Source organism: Aythya ferina (genome assembly GCF_964211825.1).
Source record: "Aythya ferina genome assembly, chromosome: 15".
Classification (NCBI taxonomy): Eukaryota; Metazoa; Chordata; class Aves; order Anseriformes; family Anatidae; genus Aythya; species Aythya ferina.
This window is the reverse complement of record NC_140314.1, coordinates 8,192,556-8,209,920: the sequence shown is the minus strand read 5'-3', so window position 1 is coordinate 8,209,920 and position 17,365 is coordinate 8,192,556. Positions and strand designations below refer to the sequence as shown.

Below are 17,365 nucleotides of genomic sequence, written 5' to 3'. Positions count from 1 at the left end.
CGGCAGAAGAGGGGGTGGGTGGCTGACCTCGGGAGGGACGGGCCCCCCGGGAACGTCGTGGCCTGGAGGGGCAGCCTGGGCTCCCGGCGCTGAGTGAAGTTGCTCGTCTTGGTTGCTTTTTCTGAGCTTGGGAACTCAGTCCCGGGATTAAAGGCTCGGTTTGTGTTAATGATTGTGGAATTAGGAGGAGAGGTGGCTCCAGGAGTGGGCTGGCTGCCACTCAAGAGCGATGGAGCCAGCTGGCTTCAGTCCTGCTTTTTTTTTTTTTTTTTTTTCTCCACATGGCAAGTGTGCCCCAGAAGGGACAGCCTCCATTTGGCCCTTTCCTCAGTGGCCTGTCCAGCTCCTGAAGTTTTCATGGTGTGACAGGGCCAGCTGGAACAGAAACTCCTCATACAGGTAATTTTAGCCTTGAAATACTCAAAACATGTGTTACCAGAATAAAAATACACACCACTTAGCATTGGTTTCTGAAGGAAGGTGCCTGTGTACTACTGTCCATGAGGGCCTCATCTCCCTCCATTAGCCCTTGAGCTTTTTGGACAATCAAGAGGAGAAAAATGAAGATATTTTGCGAAAGCATGTAGAGGACAGAACTAAGGAGGCGTCACAAAGGGCAGGACTATCGTGTTATTTACACATAGGATAAAATAGGGGAGGAAAAGTTCATAAATTAATGGACGTATTTATCGGTCACAGCTGCAACAGGAGATGGTGTTTACATTTTATATAAAGCTTTTCTCCTGCAAAGTCTTCGAGGCTTATTTAACTCTACAGCAATTGTTATACCTTGGTGGGATTATTGATCACAAGTAAAATAAAAGTCATGTAATCTTTGCTGGGTTGGGGGTGCATGAAAGACTCAAAGTTGTGGGGAGTTGCAGCAATAGTCTGCGGAGCTGGGCCTGTCAGGACAGTGTGACGCAGGAGGGAGGATTTCTGCAGGCAGCTGTGAGTGGTGCAGAGGACATGCAATTCACCACGCAGAACATAACTAGGGTGCTTTGGTGGTGAGGAGTGCCGAGGGGTTTGGAAAAACCTGTCCATACTCAGGGAAGTAGTTTTATGCCCTGTCAAAAGATTAATACAGAGAAACAGTTACGCTTCTTTTACACTTAGGTCACCGTGGAAGGTTTTTCTTCCAAAGTATTCCTGGCACATTCACTGACATCACAAGCTGGTTGCTGTCATGTTTGGTTTACTTCTGTGCCTCCTCTGGGGTAATGCAATCTGAGTAGGGAATTCCTTTAAGGCCCTTGCCTTCTGTAAGGATTTTGTCACTTGCATTTCAAAGAGCTTGTTAAAATGTTGCTCCTGCAGATTGCAGGTCCTTCTTTACTGCTAGGTGGAGAGCAGCTTTGTTGTTTGGGGGAATCTTTTGAATCTTTTTTTTTTTTTTTTTTTTTTGTGCTGCAATGAACATTTCAGGAAGCTGGTTAACATCGCCTTTTTGTCCGCTTGTCACAGACTGACACTGAACCCCAGAAGGAAGTGCAGACAAAAGCACATGCCAGGTAAGACCGCAGCGCCACCCTTGCTGATCAGCACTGAGAGGACTGTTTTGCTCCAAACACATTGATGGGTGTTAGCAATCTCTCTGCTGGCCTTAGAGAATGAAGATGCAGCAGGAAGGACTTAGGGCTTGAGCAACCAAACTCTTACAAAAAAATCTTGGTGCCTCAATTTAAGCTACAGCTGTCTCCCACCTCCCTGGCAAATGCCATCCTTGCAGCAGAGGCTGATGGCAAAAGCATGTACCAATGCCACGGCCGTGCCCACATTGATGACAGGCTCTGCAGTGATGCCTTGCTGTGGCCAGGACAGAGAGGGGTTGGCAAATGTTTCATCCCATCTCTCCTGTGGGAGCAGAGCAGAGGCAGCAGCAATGCTGGAGCACAACTTAACTGTTTGCTCTCTGAACATGAGGCAGAGCACTTACAAAACCTCGCAAGTCTCTAGCATACACATTAACATAGTTGGTCAGGGCAGCAGCATCCCAGGAATCGATACTCACTGTCAATCATAGCTGAACTGCTATGGTTTGTTGAGGTACCCCAAACTACCTGCTCAGCAGTGTATTTACACAACCTATTAATTAATCAAAAGGCTGTTGTTCCCTGTGTTGCCCTATCCAGAATGTAACAGATGTGACTTGGTTGCAGCAAGGTCTTAAGTATGTTTCTATCCAGCGGCTGGTGAGTGGGAGTAGGGGAGGAGAAAGAAATGGGAGAGATTTTAACCTCTCACTTTCTACTTCCTCTGTGAGCTCTGCAGAAATTTGTCAGCTCTTCTCACAGACAGGACTTGGCTGCCTTTTACGTGAGTCCAAAGTACATGTAACAAACACAGGAGTGAGTCACTGAATGCAGTGACAGCGCCAGAACAGGTGTACAGCCGGGAGTCTGAGATCTGTGTGAGGAGTCAAAGCTGGGACGCATCTCAACACTCAGAGGACTCACATTTTGATGCAAGGCCAAGAAGCAGTAAGTTGGGACTGACAGCTTTTTCACAAGGTAACTGACCCTCCACCCGTCCCGGAAAGCTGCTGGCCAGGACACTTTTTTGGCACTGGAACAGTACGGATTTGCTTGTCTGACTACATTCCCTCTTTTCCCTGTCCTTCTCCGTCTTGCATTTGGCTGTGTTTCTTTCCTGTGTTTGTCATACACAAACTGAATCTTAGAGATTGGGAAAAAAAAAGTCTTTTTGCTTAATTGAATCACTAAAATCACATGGGTTTGCAGCTGGATAATTATTAATTCAGTAAGGAATTATCATTGCTTATATTATTTTGTAAATAAAAGTTGACAATGCATGAAAATAATGACTTCAGATTTTTCAGCCCTCCTGCTAAGTTGACTCTACAGAACTATGGCTCTACACTTCGGATCCTTCATCGGGGAGTCTTTTGAAGTTTCTCCATCTCATAAAATGGTGTTTTTTGCTGACCACACATCAAAATAGTATTTAATACATCAATGCTAAAACTATTCTCAGGGCTTTCCTACATTGATTTAATTTCTGGCAGACAGCATATTCCCAGTGCTGATAGACTAGAAAAGCTACAGATGTCTTTGTACTAAGTAACACTGTGGTCAGGCAGTAACTAACGCAGGATTGTCAATCAGTAGCAGACATTTCATTTACAGAAGTCACAGTTTAAGAGCTTTCAGTGCCTCTCTGCACTGAAAGCCTTATAGCTCTTAAAGCCTCTATAAGGTAACTGCAATGTGACCTACCAATGTGATCAGCAGGGCTTGTGGGGAGGGAAGGAATGTGAACAGGTAAGCTATCACACTGATGGGGCTGAGTGCTGCTGCTTGAGTGTGTGGTCAGGATCTCAACTGCATGATGGTCAGGAGAGAGCAGGGGTTACACGGTGGCAAAACCAGAGCTGTCCTCAGCAGGTATTCCAATTAACAGTTATTGTTATTCCAGTGTATTCGCTGTGTGATGGTAAAAGCTCTTCTGAAACCACATGCCTAATACCAGGTTTGTATTTGTGTCACTGCAGAATTTCTTGGAGAGGCTATAGCCGTTGTTGCTGCCATGCATTTTCTACTGAAGGTCCCGAGTGCTATATCCCTACGTGCTGCCCTGAGAAAATCTCTCCAGCTTTGCAGCCAGAGCTACACAGTTTCCACCTCTTTCAGTTATGAGGCCATAAAACAACAGTACAGACTAGAGGTGCCGGAGTACTTCAACTTTGCAAGCGATGTGCTGGACAGATGGACAGAAATAGAAAAGGTAACATTTCTGTGGCTTCTCAGATGCTGTAGTACTTAATGCTGTCAGTGACAAATCCAGTAACTGGAATTATGCTCTTGATTATAATCTGATGATCATCTCATGCACTTTGAATCTGTAGATCCGTTCAGCCACATGCTGTCCTGCCCATGAGTCCAAGTGGTTCATTTTTTTAATCAGTAACTCCAGTGAGAATAACTGTAAGCAGGCACTTCAAGAATGAGACAATGGACTTTTTACCACTTTAAACCACACGTTAGTTTCACAATCAGCTGTGACATGCACCCTGTCTGGTTGTGCTGGCCAAATCACTTGACCTCCATATATTTCATTGCCTGCCTACAAAATGAATAATACTGTGTAATGTCTAACCTTTCAATTTTTTTCCCAAATGAAAAATCATTGCATCAGGGACCTTATATCTACAGAACCGAAAACTGAGTGCCCAAACAGACATGAGGTCTAAACAAGGAAAGGAAATACAGGGAGAAAAAAGAAAGTATAGGTCTATCACCTATCCTGTTACGTAACTCGAGTCTGAGGATGTAGGACTGGTTTTGCAGACTCAGGTTCTTCATGATGAGAGTCTAAACGTAGTTATGTCCACATGACAGCAGGAACAGAGTAGAATGTCACCTATCTGACACAAAGGGAGCAATTGTTCCTTTTGCAGGAAAAACAGATTTTGGCAGGCTGTAAATGGAGAAAGAAACAACATCTGGTGCCCTCTGAAGTGCACAGCTAAAATCTGCTTCCTGAAAATGAGCCTTAGTGTTACTGTACCTTCAAATATTTAAAAATAAACCATATTTTTTTTTGCCCCAGAGAGTTTTGCTCAAGAAGCATCTTGCATAGTGCTACTGCTAAATGCATTGGACCCCTTTAGAGCACATTGTATACGTACATTTCACTTTTCACACATCAGTTCACACTGTGTGGGCCTATGCTCTTGAACCTGTGATTTAATTTTCAGAATTAATAAACAGGCCCAATTCCAGATGAAGTTGGAAATGACCTCTGAAGATTTGGGAAGCTCTGGGGCACAACCCAGAAGAAACCACATTCATCAGCTGCTTTATTTTCATGGCCTGAAACAAAAAGTTGTACAACCTCTTCAGAGTGTAACATGATGAGCTCAGGAAAGGAATACAAATTTAATTTCTTAAATGACATTCATAGGCAGTTTATCCTAAAGGAGAGTTCTTTGCCTCATTTGGAATCAGTGGCAGATTTCAATTGTATCCCCAGATTTCTCCAGCAATGAGTAACTGGTAAATGCTCTTCCTCAGACTTAAAGGCAGTGTGTTTCTAAAATGAACCATTTACACTGCACCCTTTTATTCTACAGGAAGGGAAAAAAAATAAAAATCCTGCATTGTGGTGGGTAGATGGTGATGGAAAAGAGGTGAAATGGAGCTTTGAGGAGCTGGGAGTCCTTTCCAGGAAAGTAGCTAATGTACTCTCCGATGCTTGTGGTCTGCAACGGGGAGACAGAGTTCTTCTAATTCTGCCCCGGATCCCAGAATGGTGGCTGGTGAATGTGGCTTGCTTGAGAACAGGTTGGTAAAAGCACACATACCACAGAGGTATAGAAATTATGACTTAAACTAATCCTTGCTTTTTAACACAGTCAAAACTACAAATATGCTGTTGAAGATGAACTATTGCCACACTGATCAAGAACATCCTTCATGCCAAGTTTATCTTTGTGATACTTTTAGGACTTCTGCACGTGCTCTATCTGTTAAGGAAACCCTATGAGTCCATGTGCCTCTCTCATTCTCTTTCCACCACTTATGATGAATCACAAATGCACCTTCTTGCAAACTTGCAGTGAAATTAGCCCACACTTAACCAAGTGTTTCATGTGTTTCCCTGTGGGATCTGTTAAATACTCAGCTTGCCAGAAATTACATCCCAGAATGTCTTGGTGCCTCACAAACACTAGCAGGGTACAGCTCTGTCTACCAGTAAAGAAATTAAGTCCAGAGAGATGGCATGGTCCAGTTGAGGTGTTTTCAAAACAAAAAAAGTTGTTCTGTTGATTTCTGTTAGTGTCCTGTGATCAGCCTAGTATTGGCTAAATTAGAATTTAATCCATCCTCACATACAATTTAATCCATCAAATAAATCAGTGTATTTATGAATGCAGGGCCAAATCCTGCTTTAATACTGCCTTGTCTCACTCAAAAGCAGTAGGTAAGCTGATGTCTGCTTGTAGGTACAACTATTATTATAAAACATTTCAGCTGTTTTTCCGTTCTACTTCCTCCTCTTTAGGAACTGTCCTGATTCCTGGCACACAGCAGTTGACAGCGAAGGACATTCTCTATCGACTACAGAAATCCAAGGCAAAGTGCATCATTACTGATGATTTTGTGGCACCAGCTGTAGATTCAGTTGGGGCTGAATGCCAGTCTCTGAAATGCAAGTTGCTTGTGTCAGAGGGCCACAGAGAAGGATGGCTGAACTTTAAAGATCTCCTGAAGTGAGTAACCACAGCTGTGAAAGTGCCACAGCAAAAATAAAAACATGTTAGTTTGTTTTGAATAGGAAATGCTGGCATATGCCAACATGTTCCTATCCTTCTAGGGCGACGAAATGGAAAAATGTCAGTGTTTTTGATGTTTCTGATTGCTGCAAAACTTATTTTAGTTAAACATTTTTAAGAGCATGTAAGTCACACTTTCAAATCACTTTATTAATCGTTTTGCTTGTTTTAAAGAAATGCTCCTTCTAATCACCAATGTGTGACCACAAAGCATCATGATCCAATGGCCATCTATTTTACCAGTGGAACTACAGGATCCCCCAAAATGACTGAACATTCCCACAGCAGCTATGGTATTGGCCTCACAGTAAATGCAAGGTATGGATATTACTTTGACAGACATGTTTGTGTAGCTGCTCACATGGCAGAAGGAAGAGGAAACACACGTTTTTTTTTCCAGAAGCCTTTGTTTCACTTTTTAAAAAACAATCATTCTGTTAAATTTGAACAAGGCTTGTTTGTTTGTTTTTCCTGGTAAGCAAGTCATACTTTGAGTCCAGCCAGTATATATAGAATGTAGCCTTCAAATGGCCTTACGAATTTCTTTTTAGTATTTTCTTTAACTTTTGATAACCTCTTCATTGTGTACGGTTAACAGACTACCCCAAACTGAACATCCGCACAAGTTTATAAAGTCTGTATCATAAAAGAGAAAAAAATGTGGCTGTGAGGTTTCTGAACTCACACATGTCTAGATTAGATGCAACTCCCACAGGAACAAAATGCTGATAGTTCAGAATCTTTACATTTATAAAGCAATGTTGTTTATAAAATTGATATGGCAGTACACTTCACTGAAACTGGCAAGGAATAACAAATCAGGAGATCCATCAATATAACTTCCTTTAGAAAAATGCAACATCAGTCTGTTCTGATGACATCCTCACTGTGCTGTGTCTCAGTTGTGCTCAGAAATTCAGCCATTTTTAAGTGTCATTTACCCAAGACAAGCAGTGTTGGATGTGACTCCATGACATATCTTGTGTTGATGGTTTAATACTTGTCTTTTTTCCTGCCAAATACAGATTGTGAATCATGTTTCCTTGTGTTACCAGGTACTGGCTGGACTTGACTCATTCAGACGTAATTTGGAGCACATCAGACACGGGCTGGGCAAAGGCACCTTGGGCTAGTATAGCAACGTGGATTCAAGGGGCATGTGTATTTGTACATAAAATGCCACAATTCAACCCAATTACTGTCTTTGAAGTAAGTGAGGAGGGCCCAGCAACAAACAGCACTGTTCTTGCTTGCTGGTCTTGTCAAAGCTTTCATTTCCCGTGGTGCTGCAAAGGTAATATTGAATCATTATTTCAGTATTAAGTGCTGCAAATACATAAAAGCACAATTGACATTCGAACAGTTTAATCATATAGTCTGCTGAAAACAGGTTTTACTGCACAAACTTGCAAACATTCTTTCTAAGGCATGAAAGAAGCACAAAAGAAATTGGACTGAGATTTGCAGAACACTCGGTGTTATTATTAAAATAAGTGATAATAACAGATAAATGAGAATTTCAGTTGCCTACACCAAGTAATCCCATGTTAAGGAGTGAAGATGCAGCAAGGCTGAGTTTCTTTAACAAATGGCATCAACATTATATTGTCGTATGTCCTCCACACACAACCCTTCATCCCTTGAAAAAGACTACCTTCATCATATTTATTTTACTTAGATGGCTGGAAACTGTTACATAACATTAGGCTCTGTTGAAGAACACTTGGTTTTACTCCTATAGAATATCTCAGAGAGTAGCCTTATGGTTTCACTTGGTTTCTACTTAAACTTAGGTTATGAGGAAATTCTGCAACAAGGACTGCAAGGCTTTCAAGAGCACAAAATTCTGGTGTGGTGAATTAACTGTAAGATGATGTAGATTCTGTTTTGAAGAAGAAACTAGTTAGATAAAACTGCTATATGTCGGTATTGGCAACTGCAGAGCTGACTTTTTTTTTTGGACACTAACATTTTGTCCACACGTTTTATAAGCTTGATATAGACAGAGATTACATTATGTCTTATAACGTAGATGAGACTTCATGGGTTTCATTGTATTGGCAACATTCACTTTTCTTATTCTAAATTCTCTAGAGTCTGTCAAGATACCCCATAACTGTCTTCTGTTCTCCTCCAACCGCATATCGAATGTTTGTGCAACATAAACTGTCCAGGTAAGAAAAAGCAGAGTACCTCTAGTGGTGGATTTGATCAAAACAATGAACTAAGTGCTCAGCTCACCTTGATTTTATTCCAAATTTACAATGGTGTAACAGTAACACTGACTGTATTTCTCAACATCTTGAGTCTTATGTGTGATGAAGAAAGTCAGAAAGAGTCAGGGTGCCACCTCAGATTTCATGAATAACAGTGAAATGCAGTTTAGCTGAAGCTATAATAAGATAATCATGGTATCATGCTTAACATATCCTCCAAAGTGCTTTTATAGTCACATTCTCCTTCCCTTTGTTTTTCTACTGTGTTTCCCCAGTCGTATACACTACAAGAAATGTATGTCAGTATGGCTTGGTGAAATGTATGAAAAACTCTTCAGCTTAATTAAAATCTCCTGTGCTTTTTTTTTTGCTTTTTTTTTTTTTTTGTCATTAGTGTTGAATTTCATCAATCCTCTTCAGTTTAGACTCCAGTTGAGATTCTAGGGTTAGAAGGTTAGAAACATGATATTATTAGATTTGCAAATAATACAGAAGTAAAACAGGTGTTTTTCATTTTTGTTTGCTTTTTTTTTTTTTCAGATTTGTTTCTGTTCAATGCTACACAGTTCAATTAGAATTAATAGATCTCAGTAAAATTTGTATTTTTGTGTAGAAAAGTTCCCACAATACCAGAACAGAGTATTGAATGGGGTGTAACAGATAGATAACTGCCAGTTATTTAATTTCTTTTTCCCACCAAGCTATACATTCAAAAGCCTGCGTCACTGTGTGAGTGCTGGGGAGCCAATCAACCCCGATGTGATGGAAGAATGGAAAGTGCAGACTGGGCTGGATATTCATGAAGGCTATGGACAGACAGAAACAGTATGTACAGCTTTACAGATGAAAAATTATACTTTACAGATACAACAATAAATTCCATTCAGGTTGCCAAGAAAAAGTGATTAGAAAGATTACACAGTTGTATTTGGTTTACATACTCCTCATCCCTTCAGCACATTCCAACAACATGGATTCATCGCAACTATCACAACAAAGTCAATTGTTATATGCAACAGTAGAAAAATGTAGTTTTTTTTTGTGTGTTTTTTGTTTTTTGTTTTTTTAAGTCCTAGAACAATTGTAATGTCTTCACCCAAAATCCAAGCACTGTTACTCATTCTTGTGAGCTTTGAATTGAGAACTAACACAAAAGAGGTATATTCCTCATTACTGCATTCCAAATTCTGCTTTAAAAGCTATCTTTAGAACATTCACTGGCATTGTTTGGAGCTGTGGGCAAAATATTAAGGGTGTACTTTATTTCTAGAAGTTTAATCATAGGATATATGATTATAATGAGGACTGTTATTATTTCTTACAGAAATTTGCAATGTTAGCTGAGTATTTTAAACCTAAGGTAAAGACTGAATGTACAAGTTGTCATTTAAGGAAAGAAAAACAAACACATTTGTTACAGGTGCTGATCTGTGCAAATTTTAAGGGAATGAAAATTAAGCCTGGTTCTATGGGAAAACCATCTCCAACGTATGATGTCAAGGTATTGTACCTCTGGTGGCACTGTTGCTCTCTCAAAAATCATTTTCCATGAAAGAGGTTTGAAAGCTTTAACATGGAGTTGTACTGTGTAGCATCATACAACAGGAAATAAGAGTGAAAAAGAAATGTCCCAAACTGAATGTGCAAAGTGAGCATCTAAACCTCCCTGTTGTATCAAACTCAACAGCATTACATAGATGACAACCTACTGATAACTGGTGGTTAAATATCAAATGCTAAGGCAATGACAGAATTTAAATTACTGAGTTAAGGCAGAGTGGGAGCGAATGGTATTTCCTGGTGATAACAAAACTGTTGATTCAGATTCTAGCAGTAGATCAGTTTGCAATATTGTTTAAGATTTTAGTATCTTTCAGTTCTTAAGGTTTTCTCACCCCATTACTTATCGTCCTCTGGGGTCTTACCAACTTCAATACATGTTTGCACAGTATTTGGAATTCCTCAGATAAAAGACCCAGTGTGAAATACAGTGGATTTGCAGTGATCTTACACTTGAATTGTCAGGGTAAGACCTGTCCTCTACTGCTCCGAATGATTTTCCAGGAAATATTTCGACTAAATACTTTAAATGAGTACTAAGATTCTATAATCTTAATTTAATGTTTTCTAGTTTGAGTGCAAGATAATAAAACAGTGTTTTGTTTATTTTCAGATTATAGATGAAAACGGTAATATTCTGTCTCCTGGAAAAGAAGGAGATATTGCCATCAGAGTAAAACCTACAAGACCGCCTTTTCTTTTTACTTGCTATACTGTAAGAACCCTACTACAGTTAAAGTAGATGTCCTGTTAAATCTCTGTAACAAGTAATTTGATGCCTCATTTCCTATACATATTCTCTACTTAGAAGGATAAAAGCCTGTGGGGAGGAAAGAGGAATTTCCATTTTTTTATGCAGTTACTTAGTCTACTTACACAATTAGTTGTTCAATGAGTGTCTTGCCTAACAAGTTAAAATCCACTTTCTTTTGCTTGTTATTTCCTTAATAAAAAGGGAAAACTTTGACGGATTTAGTTTTGTGGATTAGTAATGGTGAATGTTTATTATAATTCACCATTATTTGTGTCCCACTTGAATTTGATGCATATAATGATATGGACCAGTCTGAAAAGCTGAAATCTATGAACATTTGGCTTTACCGCAACTTATATACTGAATATGTTAGAATGCAATGTAATGTATTTTTCAGGCTGTTTTTATATAAAATACAATTTTGTGCTTATTAGGATGATCCAGAGAAAACAGCGGCAACAATACGTGGGGATTTTTATGTCACTGGAGACAGGGGGATTATGGATGAAGATGGATACTACTGGTTTGTTGGAAGATCTGATGATGTCATCACTTCTGCTGGGTAATTTAACTGATTAATAATACATCTTCAAACTTGAACAATACAGCTGATTTAGGTGTGATAGTATGTGTATTTCAAATGTGTGTTTCAAAAAGACCTTTCATTTTAAAGATACCGTATTGGACCATTTGAAGTAGAAAGTGCCCTAATAGAGCATCCCGCAGTGGTGGAATCAGCAGTAGTCAGCAGCCCAGACCCCATCAGGGGAGAGGTAAACACATTAAATGAGCTTATATCTAAAAGTAGCTTTGTGCATACCAGAGCTGATGAAACCCAACTTCCACTGGATTTGTCTGCCAAGTGATTAATTTTTAAACTAAATAAACTCAAATTGGCATTTCTAGTCTATCAGCCATCTATCCCTCTGTGCCGGAAAAACTGACTGAGACAGGTGCCGCAATATCCAATATAACAAAAACACCATTTGAAATTTTTTCTTAACATTCAAATACTTAAAATTATGGGTCTTTAGTAAATGTATATAAATTAGTTCTGGTCCATAAAAATAGAGCATGTGCAGACACTGGCAAAGGTGTTCGTATCTGCCCTATACATTGTTCTATGTTTTGTCAGCAAGTGTTTGGTTAATGTTTCAAATCTTACTGTTGTGCTGTGTTTCATTGGCAGTTAAACTGTTGTTCCTTTAACTTTAAGGTAGTGAAAGCCTTTGTGGTTTTAACACCTGAATATGTTTCACGTGATCCAGAAGAAGTGATGAAAGAGCTACAGGACCATGTTAAGAAAGTTACTGCTCCATACAAGTATCCTAGGAAGGTGAGTCTTCAATTACCCCAATATTTTAAATATTTTTCAGTAGCAGGTAGTGAATTATTTGATAGCAGGTATCAACTATAATATGGCTTATAAGGCTGTGCTGCTAAGGTTAAGTAAGTCAAAATTCAGATAAACTGTATCTTATTTTGTGTTGCAATTTCTTCCCTTTCCCATTAGATGGAGTTTGTTCAAGAGTTGCCAAAAACTGTTAGTGGGAAGATTCGAAGAAATGAACTACGCCAGAAGGAGTGGAGAAAATAGTAGAGTTCTTTTATAGGGTCATTTTTTTGTTTTTAAACAAAAGATAATGCTGATTTACACGGTAATGTAGAGTAAAAGACTATGGCCTTCTTAGTTTAGGATTTTATAAATTCATAGAATCATTTAGGTTGGAAAAGACCTCTAAGATCATCATGTCCAACTCTTAAATTCTTACCTGATCCCCAGCATTTGGCTGTCCCTGGTGCTACACTAATAGCTAATAGTACAAAAGCAGGCAGACTGATACAAATGAAGTGGAAAATTCATGTAGTCAAGAGTACAACAGATGCATTAAATAAACTGAAAAGTGTCACTGGCATTTTATCTTTATTGTTACTTAATTTAAAAAAGTTTAAAAGAACACTTGTTTCAAGAATCACTTTTGAAAAGTGTGATAACTTATAAATACATTTTCAAAGTTATAATCACTGAAAGTATATTTAGAAAAAATAGTGCAAATAAAATCTACAGCATTAAAGTGTTGAGGACTAGACTAGCAAAGAATTTAAAATACATGATACAGTATAATTAATAGCTGCTTATACTAATCTTAGCATTTACTTTTTTCTGTTCTCTCACACTGCATTAATGATATAGTTTATAATATATGAATATTATTGTATGCTTGAGCATTTTCAATTTTTATCCACATTAACCAAGCAATGTCACATTCTGAGAATGGGATGAAAACATCTGACATCATTAGACTGTCCTGGTTATATTAAGTGTGGTTAACTAACGATTAAAGATTCAGACCAAAAAAAAAAAAAAAAGTAAATGTCAAGTTCTCATAGATGGCCTAAGGAACAAACGGTTTTTGTTGGAAGAATTTCCTAAAGTACTGGGGCAAGTTCCAAGAGAGGTCGAGGCACCTGCATTCAGGGTGAGAACATTAGTTTTCTCTTTTAGAAAGGCATTTTCCCACTTGAAGTATCCACAACCTTTCTTACTACTGTCATGCTTACCAACAGGACAACAAAAAAACGCTTTGCCATGATTTGGACCAGCATTTGATACATAAAGCCTTTTAGCTCTTCGACCACAGTTACACAGAGGGGGAGTTGGTTTTTCATTTTTCACAGCTGTTACAGGCTGATTCAGATTGACTGTGGAGTTCAGAATGGTATGAGATACTTTGGACAAGTTTGAACTTCTTAAAGGTAAGGAATGATCAAAAGATGCATTTTTTTCTTGATATATAGAGAAAGACCGTTTCTTTGCTGGTGGGAACATTTTTGGACTAGTTGGCTTTCTTTTAGGAACCTCAAAAGGAGTGGAATAATTTTTCAATGATTTTGATTGTGATGAAATAGCATTTGCCTTTGCAGATGGTAACTTAAAAGCTGAAAGATTTGAAGTCTGCCCTTGTACTGTTCCTACATTATAGATAGTAGTATCAGGACTTTTGTAAATGATAGATTTGAGAGATTCCACAGGTACAACACTTTTCCCTGAACTTTGATTATTTGAACTCATCACAGCTGATTGCTTTGGAATTGTTTCTTCTTCAAACACTGTTAAAATATCCATACTTGAGCCATCTTTAAATTCAACACAGTCTGATTTTTGTTCAGATTGAGATTCTGGTATTAAAGCTACATCTTCCCAGTCAGCCAGCAGAGGTAAACAGTCAGAACTAGTACTGATATCCTCAGTGGAGATGTTAACTGAGGAGATGGTAGTGGAGACAAGTACTAGTCCTGATTCATGTACTGGGCTGTATCTGGTTGTACTCATAATATGCCCGTTGTTCAATCCTTGCTGAATGCCTGTTGATAAATTACTGTGAGATTGCTGCACATGTCTAAGAGGAAGAGGAAATCTGTCAGTAGACACTGACAAAGAGCTTTGGGCTTGATTGTTTAAGTCAGTCCTCGAGCTGCTGCTAGATGCAACATGGATGTCTGCAGAGGAATCAGTACAAGTGGTCTGTTGTTCTTCAGTTTGTACATTAGAATTTATGATAAATCCTGCAATACTGTTGTGGTTTTTCTCTGCCAGAGAGTTTATTTTACAAGTTCTCTCTCTAGATGTCTCAGGTCTGCTGTTAGTTCCCAGTGGAGTCTTGTCAGCGAAGTTTGCGTTCAGTGTTCTAGAAATTAAATTCTTCTTCAGATATGCCTAGGGAGTCCATATATCAAAAGAGATTTTGGAGAGTGAATACTCAAGTAGTTTCAGAAATCAATGTACAAAACTAGTAAGTGTGTCAGCTTATGGATATTATTATTATTCATAGTCAAGATACTGGTTTTGTTATAGCTCACCCTTCATCTGTATTTCAGGCTGTAAGACAAATAGGAGGATAGATACGAAATAGTTACTAACCTTATCCAAAGATTTAGTAATTTTCAACACACATCCATCACAAATCATCCTCCAAGCAAGACGGGCAGTATTCCGAGAATCATCCAACCCTTCAAAAGCATGGTTATATTAATGCCTTCCTTTTAAACTACTACTGGGGATGGTTCTTATTAGAGGAAAAGTGACATTTAGGTACACCTTACATAAATGAAATGGATTCACATAATTCTGACACTGTTATATAGTTCAGAAAAGGGCAGTGGAAGTTAAAAAGAAAAAAAAAAATCTCCTGTGCTGAAACATCTGAAGGAACAACCCATATAGCTGAATATATAGACACAATGATCAAAATCCATGTTCAGTTGTATTAGTTAGGTCAAAAAATAAGTAAAAAAATCACATTGCGCTGGTATTCTCTTACACTAATGAGCTGTCCAGACCTATCAGGGAAGATCAAGTTTTCTTGATCTTCCCTGATACTCTTTTTCCCATACTCTTTTTTCTTTTGCACCCTAGCAATCCAGAGCTTGATCTTGTGCAACATACAGGCAAAAGTTCTAGGAAAGATTTCTGAAACAAAGCATGAGGTTAGAAATGACAAACTGATCGTTGAAGAATCTGTCTTTTCTTACTTTGATGGCTTTGTTGAACAGAACATCGCATAGCCTGGAAGTAACGGTAACATTTATATTAACTAGTAGATATTACTAGCTAGTTTAGTTTACCTAACTAAAGCTAAACAGTAGCTATCTAGTCTTATAAAAGATATGTATGTATGTTAAAATGAGGATGATCATATCATGCTTACCAGAATGTTCCCGTCCTGCAAAAGTTAGCCCCAAATCCTGCAAAGCACCATTTAGTCCTTTAGGCTTTCTATTATAGAAGGCCTAGGGAAAAACATGCAGGTGGTTAATAAAAAAACATTTCAAAACCCCTTCACAGTGGAGTGAAAAACAGTTCAGAAATATCACCTTACAAATAGTACATCTCACAAGGCCAAATATTTATCACAACTGTAAAATGAAGACAAGTGTAACTCAGTATGTGACTTACCCTGTAACAGATTAGAATGGAAAGAACCATAAATCCCTTCTCCCAGCCTTAAACTAATCCATTCTATCTTACCTCGTTTTACCTTCATTTGCACTTTATGGTTTGCATTGATGAAGGCCTTAACAACAGCCTTGAGGAATACACTGATAAATACTATCTTGAATATTTAAACTGTTATGCATTGCAAAGGCATAAGCATTAAAAAGTTTACGTATGTACCAAATATAATACTTTTTCTCATTTAACAATCCCTGTTTCTCATATGAATGCCCTGCTTATCTTCAGAGACTTAATTCTGCTGCTTAAACTCCAAGTATCAGTGGACAGGTAGACTCCTGGATAAACCTTTGAGAGCTTCCCTGGCTACACAGGGGAACCCAGCTGCCATTAGTCCCTGAGGGAGAACTCTGTTCCAATGTAGACTATGAAAAAATGAGCCAAAAAATCCCACCAACACAAACACACGTACACAAAGCCTTTCATTTTCTCAGTATAAATGCATTTTATATACATATTTTATATGTGTGTGTGTATATATATATATATATTCATTTTCCAGTATTGCTAATGCTGTTCAGAATATACTTTCTGGTCAAAGTTTGTATATATATATACATATATTTAAATCCTGTACTAGGTCCATATGTACCTTCTAAACAGCTGAGGATCACTATTTTCCATGCAGCAGTGTAAAGCAGTAAGAAGAACATAAGAAAAACAAGTTAAGGCAGCAATCAGAGTAAAAGATGTCAGGAAAGGAAGAGCAGCTCAAAAAAAACCTTCTGGGATTATCATTCATTTATGTAACATAAACACTCAATACTTTTCTAAGCATTAAGACTATTAAAATTCATGCCGTTCTAGAGCATGCAATTCATTATTGAGTGATAACACAGAAAGAAAACAAAGGAGTAACTAGACGCTGGAACATACGCTATTGGTTTAGGTATACTTGGCCTTTGAGATGGTAACATGGGTATAAGTGTGTCAGTCTATTGATTTTTCTCACCTTATATGTTGCTTTGAGATCAATCCAGGAATTTAAGATGTCAGGTTTTCGCAACTGCTTCCTTTTACACTCATACTGCAAGCACACACCCAGGTCCCAGTCTGCACAGAAAAAGCAAAACCAAATGAAGATTTACTATATTTTTTAATCCTGATGCCTTCCAATTAGGCCTTTCTCTCATCTAAATGGACTAGGGGTTACGAAAAAAAAAAATCAGCAAGAAAAAATGCAACTGTTTGCGTGATAACTATAGATAGTGAGCACAGACGTTTAATTGGGCAGGTCGCCGGTACTGCTGTACTTCCATAACTGTCCTAAGCATGCCTTAAAACCTACATAAAGAGATGAATCAACATACTAGTAACATCCTGTACAGATGGGTACAGGACACATGAAGCCTTTGTACATGAGAAGCACTTGGGTTGCTGCAATGGTTCAAGATGACAAGTGAGTGCATGCTCTTAGTAAACAATGACTTTGTGATACATAAATATCTTGGAGACCTCACTAAATCATTTACACTTGTTGAGAATGGCAACACATTGCACTCTGTGTAAAGCAGAAAAATGTG

At 38.5% G+C, this 17,365-nt stretch overlaps 2 protein-coding genes across 16 annotated transcripts in view; one reads left to right on the top strand and one right to left on the bottom strand.

The window, feature by feature from the left end:
- Window positions 1-31: 31 nt before the first annotated feature.
- Window positions 32-12,744, top strand: LOC311445042 (acyl-coenzyme A synthetase ACSM3, mitochondrial-like). Of its 13 annotated transcripts, none has more exons than XM_084536686.1 (17): window positions 32-158; window positions 290-399; window positions 1,468-1,514; window positions 2,298-2,513; window positions 3,515-3,747; window positions 5,096-5,306; window positions 6,028-6,235; window positions 6,473-6,616; window positions 7,354-7,507; window positions 8,393-8,472; window positions 9,216-9,339; window positions 9,935-10,015; window positions 10,688-10,789; window positions 11,263-11,390; window positions 11,502-11,601; window positions 12,045-12,164; window positions 12,342-12,744. In XM_084536686.1, exons 5-17 carry the CDS (start codon window positions 3,550-3,552, stop codon window positions 12,423-12,425), a joined length of 1,734 nt encoding a protein of 577 aa, XP_084392812.1. In that variant the 5' UTR covers window positions 32-158; window positions 290-399; window positions 1,468-1,514; window positions 2,298-2,513; window positions 3,515-3,549; the 3' UTR covers window positions 12,426-12,744. The 13 variants fall into 13 exon arrangements, with proteins under 13 accessions (XP_084392812.1, XP_084392814.1, XP_084392810.1 ...); XM_084536688.1 differs by having other exon boundaries at window positions 2,275-2,483; XM_084536684.1 differs by having other exon boundaries at window positions 1,429-1,514.
- The window catches only part of ERI2 (ERI1 exoribonuclease family member 2), a 26,918-nt gene continuing 22,288 nt past the window's right edge, over window positions 12,736-17,365 (bottom strand). For all 3 annotated transcript variants that reach the window (XM_084536662.1, XM_084536664.1, XM_084536663.1), the window contains 4 exons: window positions 16,795-16,895; window positions 15,538-15,619; window positions 14,751-14,839; window positions 12,736-14,546 (listed from right to left, as the gene is read on the bottom strand). In XM_084536662.1, coding sequence (XP_084392788.1) covers window positions 13,206-14,546; window positions 14,751-14,839; window positions 15,538-15,619; window positions 16,795-16,895 — 1,613 coding nt within the window. In that variant the 3' untranslated portion in view covers window positions 12,736-13,205. The remainder of the gene's footprint in view (window positions 14,547-14,750; window positions 14,840-15,537; window positions 15,620-16,794; window positions 16,896-17,365) is intronic.

Coding starts and splice junctions, on each gene's coding strand:
- LOC311445042 (XM_084536687.1), top strand. CDS start 3,550: ATGCATTTTCTACTGAAGGTCCCGAGTGCTATATCCCTACGTGCTGCC. Junction 10,016..10,687: donor CTCCAACGTATGATGTCAAG/GTATTGTACCTC, acceptor GTTTATTTTCAG/ATTATAGATGAAAACGGTAA. Junction 12,165..12,341: donor CATACAAGTATCCTAGGAAG/GTGAGTCTTCAA, acceptor CTTTCCCATTAG/ATGGAGTTTGTTCAAGAGTT.